Source organism: Pagrus pagrus, assembly GCF_965226575.1.
Source record: "Pagrus pagrus genome assembly, chromosome: 9".
NCBI lineage: Eukaryota > Metazoa > Chordata > Actinopteri > Spariformes > Sparidae > Pagrus > Pagrus pagrus.
In genome coordinates this window covers 6423388-6430565 of record NC_140193.1, presented here as the reverse complement: position 1 = coordinate 6430565, position 7178 = coordinate 6423388, and the positions used below count along the sequence as shown (strand labels likewise).

General features: G+C 40.9%; 1 protein-coding gene across 1 annotated transcript; it reads left to right on the top strand.

The window, feature by feature from the left end:
• Positions 1–2194: 2194 nt before the first annotated feature.
• Positions 2195–6355, top strand: nabp1a (nucleic acid binding protein 1a). Its single transcript, XM_084362132.1, has 6 exons — positions 2195–3289; positions 3451–3589; positions 3717–3788; positions 4491–4575; positions 4725–4794; positions 5317–6355. The coding sequence occupies exons 1-6, from the start codon at positions 3139–3141 to the stop codon at positions 5526–5528; spliced, it is 729 nt and encodes a 242-aa protein (XP_084218258.1). The 5' UTR covers positions 2195–3138; the 3' UTR covers positions 5529–6355.
• The last annotated feature ends 823 nt before the right edge of the window (positions 6356–7178 follow it).

Genomic DNA, 7178 nt, shown 5'->3' with positions numbered 1-7178 from the left:
AAGCTTGCTGTCGCTTGGGCCACTGCGAGTTTGGAAATAACTGTAGGTCATAGCGGTGTAATCTGGTGAACCTAAGTGTAGGTGATAGGGTAGAGGAGGATTAATCTCACTGAAGGGAGTGGTTCAGTGACTCGGCCTTTATTTGCAACATACAGAGTGAGAGTGTCAGACTGCTTTATATTAAATCAAGATAAGACTTTGGGATCAAATAAAAGATCACTTGAAAAAAGTTATCGTTTTCATTACTTACCTGAGCACTAACATCCAAACACTTAGTGTTACTTGCTGATGTTTCTAGTATCTGTCTGAGATATATCCCTCCACCCCATCACAGTGAGGTTGAACGGAATTAAATTTTTTGAGCTCAAACATACTGTTTAAGTTTCCTGTTAGTCTTGAGTACAGAAAACACTAACATTTTTCATTGGAGCTACTTTGAACAGAAGAACTTTTGTGTTTTTCGAAGGGGAAATTAAATCACTAGCAGTAAAAAGCTAATGTTAGGCTATAAACAGACTATATTACGGTCGCATGGCGTAACATCACTACCACTAAACGTCTTACTACACAATTACTGTACATGTTTTCTATAACTGAATCAATATAAAAGTTGTAAAGTTAAGAGTTTGAAGATCTAGTGAGTAGATGAGTCTACGTGTTCGGTGCCATTACGTTGTATGTCCCCGACAACCTCTGTAGTCTCATTCAGATGCTTGTTAGCAACCGCCATTTTTAAGACACGTAAGCGCTTTATAATTAAATTGTGGGACGTTTAATGATGTATTTAATGTTGTAGGCTAAAACAAAAGTGATTTCCAGCTGTTACAGACCACACCACTCTATTACTATGAGCATCATAAATCAAATCCCATTGACCATTGTTTGGGGTCAGAAATCTCTATAATTTGCCTTTAGGTCTATTTTGTGGGGTTAAATAGGAGTGAATATTAAAACTGTCTGTAAAAAATAAAGACAATAAAAAAATCTACTCAAGAAAATGTCCTCCAAAGGAAGAATACAGTCAGGTTGAACAGGTAAGCAAGAAGCGTCGTGTCACACCACGTCACGTTACAGGAGCAAACCAAGGACATTTGCTTCACATCCAGTCACCGTAACGATGAAAAACATCTTAAAACTAATACTACAGTGTCGTAGATGTTCTGGTAACATATATGTTGCATTTCTCAAGTTATATGAGACGTTACCCTAACGTGTCAACTCCGATGAGGGATTTTCTTCCCAACTTCCGTGGGTGAGCCGAGATGTTTTGACGGAGTTTGTCTCCCCCCCCTGTCCAGACTCAAGCCAACACCCTGTGCTTCTTCCGTTCGCATTACCGACCGACATTATTATCGATGCCACAGCTACAATTAGGGAGCCAAATAATATGTTTGTGTCATTCTCGGAAATTTGTGTCCGTACACGCCTGAAGTCACTTTATTATTGTCACAAACAAAATGGGTCCTGGGAACGTAGTCAGTAGATATAGTCACGGTGGCCGAGAGGTTAAGGCGTTGGACTCGAAATCCAATGGGGTTTCCCCGCACAGGTTCGAATCCTGTTCGTGACGTTATTCCTTTTGCGTTACATACATGTTGTAGCAGCCAAAGCTAACCAAAGCCAACCAAAACCCAGTGGATTTACAACTAATATATCTCTGTAACACATTTTACACCACTGGGTAACTTATGTGCACTTACTATTTGGACGCATTTTGATCTCCAACCGCTGTGAACGCATCATTTGTCAAACGGGCAACACATTATGTTTAATAATTGAAGTAACAATTAGCCGCGATGACATTAAATTAATGAATAATGTGAATTCATGTGCAAAAAAACAAAAAAAAAACATCAACCCTCGCTGGATAGTTTCATCTTTCACACACTAAACTCTCACGTTGTCTTATTCTCGCGTTGTTTGTGAATGGAAGTCAGTTGGTTGGTACAAACCAACTACTTCTTTCTTCTGTCTGTTCACAGGTCATCACGTTGTCTATTTATAGCTGTTACCGCATTGTACGTAGAAACAGAAGCCCGATAATTGTCAGTATCTGTCGACTCGGTTGTATAAGAACACACAAAAAGAAGTTTCTAGCTACGTGTGACCCCCTTCTCTATGCAGAATAATGGAACCGGCCGAGTTATATAAATACGACCGGCAGTACACGCTGACGTAGTTTTTGGGGCATTGTTGAAGCAGGGGGAAAGCGTGTAGTCAACAGCTTGGTACAGATTTTAAATAGCGTTTTTGGGCTTTAGTATTGTCTAGGCATAAACAACCAGGACACTTAACACAAGGCTTTGCGAAAAACTTCAACGTTACAGGGGCCATAGTTTGGATAATAGACACACTAGACTTCCAACAAAGCATCTTGACCAGACTGCGCGCTAGCAAAGCTAACAGTTCATTTTTAGTCCAAACGAGACATACAAAGGAAATGCGGGATTTTGAAAATATTAAGGAGAACAGGAGTTGTCTGACGTTTAATGGTCGTGGGAGATAACCTAACTCTTATCACAGATAATTGCTCCAGCTCTGGTGTAACTTGCAGCCAGTGGAGCGGTCCCTGCTAAAAAAACAAAAAACAGAAAAGAAACCAAACATCTCAGATTTGACTCGCGATTCTGGATCTGTCAGCCTTATTAATACCATTTTATCTGATTTCGACATTTTGGCCACATCGTTCAGTGGCTACAGGGGCTACCATTAGTATGCCACAATACCTTATTTGAAGAATGAGGATGCCGTTATGGCGACAATCGTGAAAAGAAAGATGCACAGAGACTCGCATCCTGAAATTGAAAGAAGGTAGCTAGCTTATAGTACGAGCTAGCTGACGCTGAGCAGAGCTAACTTATCTTGCTAGCAAGTTTAGCCACACTGCTAGTGTGTTTGCTGCTTTGAAGAGGGACGTTAACTGTAATTTGTATTATGTGTCACCGTGTTTATGGAAATTGACTTGATGGTTATCACTAAGGAGCGGAGCCTTTTGTCTATAAACAGTTATTATAACGTTACAGTGTTTGAACTTGGCTTTAATTAGCACTCGGCTAACGGGCTAGTTAGCTTAAGCTACCGCTAACGTCGTAGCCTCCCCCCATTAGAAAGTATCGACAGACCCCGCACGACTTTCAAATGAGTTTAAGTGACAGGAAAGGGACGACCAGCGGGTACTCCTCGTCGAGGCAAACAATGGCAAACCCCACAAACGAGGCCTTGTTTTTGCTAAAGGATGTGAAGCCTGGGTCGAAAAATTTGAATATTGTATTCATCGTATTGGAAATAGGTAAGTAAGTTCGCCTGTGGCTCTTATCTCCACACCATCAACTCGTGTCTGTCTGTCTTAAAGGGGCCAGCAGCACAAACTGTGCATTATGACGGTTAACGTTTATCGATTAGCTTTGATTTGACCGGGTCGACACTTAACAGTCGCTCTTCCTCCATTAGGGCGAGTAACCAAAACGAAAGACGGTCATGAGGTTCGCTCATGCAAGGTGGCAGACAAGAGTGGGAGCATTGCCATCTCTGTGTGGGACGAGCTGGGCAGCCTCATTCAGCCAGGGGACATCATCAAGCTGACCAGAGGGTAGGAGTCATGTGCACTGTGGAGTGACAGATCAATGCACACAAGCAGAAATATGTGCATTTGACAGATAATGTATCTGAAATTGTAGGAGAAAGTATCATCCCCTAACTTGTAATGTCTTTTTTAGGTATGCATCCATATGGAAAGGCTGCCTGACCTTATACACTGGAAGAGGAGGAGACCTGCAGAAGATTGGAGAGTGAGTGGGAAGACACACATCTATTTATACTTTGGAAAGTTTTTGTCCCTCTTTTGGAAATCTGGTTGTCAGTTCTCCTTTTCATGAAAAACCACACAAGATTTTTGTTTACATGTTAGCTGAAAAACCCTCATATGCAACTTTATTATATCATGAGCACACTGAGAAAGTTTTATAACTGGTTATCAGATGTTTATATTTTTTCCCTAAATACCTTAGCATATATAATCTTTAAAGGGGCACTATGTAGTTTCGACAGAAAGAAATCAGAATTTTCATAATTACAGTATTAATGAGGTAATAATACAAACTCAGAAATATCATTTTTGCGATTACTGAATAAACAAACTGTTCTCAGAGGAAAATGAGGTCCCCAGAACACTGTTTGAAGCTAGAAAGGTGGCAGGGTCCGTCAAATATAAACAAAGTACAACGTATGAAAACAGAGTTTGTTTATTTAGTTCGTTTAGGAATTAAAAAAAACAAGACAATGAACGATTTCTTCCCCAAAACTACATAACGCACCTTTAATTCCAATTATTTAACGCTTCAGAGAGCAGCCTCCTTTACAGTTTAATGTTTTCCTCTCAAATCTAAATCTAGAAGAAAAACCAAATGCCTCCGTGTTTCAAACTGTCCTAACCAAACACATCATTTCTGAGGTTTGAATGTTATGTCAACACATTTTTTTCCCCTCCACAGGTTCTGCATGGTGTATTCAGAAGTGCCCAACTTCAGTGAACCAAACCCAGAGCTGCTAACCCAAGGGAACCAGCAAAACAAGTCTGTGAGTATCCATACACCCACTCCCAACTTTAATATAGTAATGGGAGTATTTTGCAAATGCAGAATAACACTTGGATCAGAAAAAACATAACTGTTTGATGGCCTAACTGGTTGTAGGGTGTTAAAGATGGTGTTCTCTTCCCATAACAGGGTAAACCAGACCAGAATCAGAGGGGAAGCTCTCCACCCAATCAGAATTCAGGTACACCTGCCCCACCAGGTCAGTATATATTCCTTTATCCAGTCAGGAAATGTGTGTGTTCTGTAGACTGGTACACACTGATGTTGTCAGTACAGAATGACTAGATTGTTGTGTGTAATTACTACAGTGAAAAATAGTATATAAATAAATAATACAATCAGTCAAAAAATCATTGTTTACTCTGCAAATCTGATTCAAATGAAGTGAGAATATGAATATTTTCAATGTATTTTCTAAATGTGTATGGTGAGTAGGATGATCAATCAGCCTTTTCTCACAGCAGACATAATAACTTTGCCATAGTAGGAAAATCCATAACATTAACAGTGGTTCTGTTCTTTTAAAGTGTCCTGGTAAGTCATGACAGGGAGCCAGCGTCCACAATGCCTGGACCCTGAAACAAAATGTATTAACTTTATTATTCACCGTTACCATTTCATACTGTGACATGTCAAAGTGCCTTATGTTCCCTATGGGATGAAATGTCTTAAGGTGCCTTTATTTGTCTCCGAGGACTGACTTGTATCCTTCCTCCCACAGGTAATGGTTCCATGCCGCCATTTGCCAACAACAACAACAACAACCCGCCACCTGGTGCAGCCCGCGACGCTGCGTTCGGGGGCATGGGGCGACCCAACGGTCGGACACCTGGAAACGGAGCGTCTCAAGCTGCTGTCGCAGGACCCCCAACGACCGCAAAGTCTTCAGTTACCATTAGCAACGGCAGGGACCCACGGCGTGCCAAAAGATGAAATTGGGGGTTACAGGGGATCATGTGGGAAGACGATGGACGTCCCCACTTCCCCCCTGCCTCCTTTTTTAAAAAAACTTTCACCCCCTTCCCCATCACAGCCTGTATCGGCTCTCAAAATAATTAATTAAATTAGGGACTACTTGCATCTTTTTTTATACGGGCTAACATAGTCGGATGTGTCGTTTGTCATGGGTCGTAGTGCTTTCAGTAAGCAGCACAGTGTGATTGTGATCTACCACTCGATGCACTAGCAGGACTTCTTATAAAGTCGAGCCCGGAGTCGTGGTTCCGCCTTCTCAGTCCACACCCTCGTCCTGGAAATCTCACTGCAAATTTGCCAGTCCTGTGCCAGTGTTACCTCCCCCTGACACACTGTCCTAACTCCCCCCTCCTTTCCTATTATGTTCTTTCAGACTATACACCCTACTTGAACACTTGATGCACTTTCTTCTCTTAATTTATGTCTGGGCAAAAGGTTGCCTGTCATTTAAATCAGGAAATCAGTTTCTGCTTCTTTTTTTTTTAGTGGAAAAGGCCTTAAGTTGGTGAAAATGACTTCTTGGACTGAATGCACAAGCGACATTCTTCACGAGGGTTTTCTCCCCTCCTAACCAAACTGTATCCGAAGTGACTCTGTGACAGGAAAAGGTGTTAGTTTTGAATTTTTAATGGTAGGTAGGTTGATATTAAAACTGTTTTTTCATACGACATGTTTTTTTTTTCTTCTTGTTTGCCATCAATTGTACCTTTTTGATCGAGGTGGGACCACTTTAAATACTGGTTAACGGTTCACCGAATAAATTTTACAGTAACTCTGCTGCCACATTTTGGTTTTCTGTAGTCTGTTTGACAGTTGAACACAAGTTAATATCAATAAAATGTATGCCGAGTTGCTCATACTGCACGTTGAAAGGTTTTAAAACTGCCTTTCAAAGCAGTATGACTACCGAAGATAAATTTACTGTTAATGTGCAAGGTTCCTGAATGTAGCGTTTGTTTGGGAACCAGGGGGATTCAAATATTTTCTGTTGACTCGCATGGTTTTCCACAAGTATCACAGTCAACAACCTGACACAAGAACTTTATAAAGGGTTCTGGAAACCCTCCAAATGACCACTAAGACCTGCCATTTTTGCTAGAGCTCCATGTTTCCACCAATAAATATAAAGTGAGCCTCACTTTCATAACTTCATGTTTAGATTCTACAGCACCATCTAGTGCCTACAAGCATAAACTACATTTGTTACTGTAGAAAATGCTCCAACATTTGAGTCGTGGGTTGAGTATCTCATCTTTTTTACCCCCTTTTTGTTTCAAAAGCAAGTTGTGGTAAAATCGCGCAATAAAGCCGAGCTGGAGGAACTTTTTTTTTTAATGATTTAACTTCCTTTCTCACAGCATAATGACGACATTTATACTGTTATAAATCAAAAAGCCCTCACATGAAGTATTCCAGTTTGAAGCAATGCATTGCGTACAACAACATAACCCCCGTGTTTCCTCACATCCTTTGTTGCACCAAGCATCTAAAACACAAGTGGTCTCCGGATGTTTCATGTCGCCCATTTCACTTTTGACGCACTTGCACTTTTCTTCTTCATAGTGTCCAAACTGGTGTGCTAGTCGAAGAGATTAATCCACGTCCACA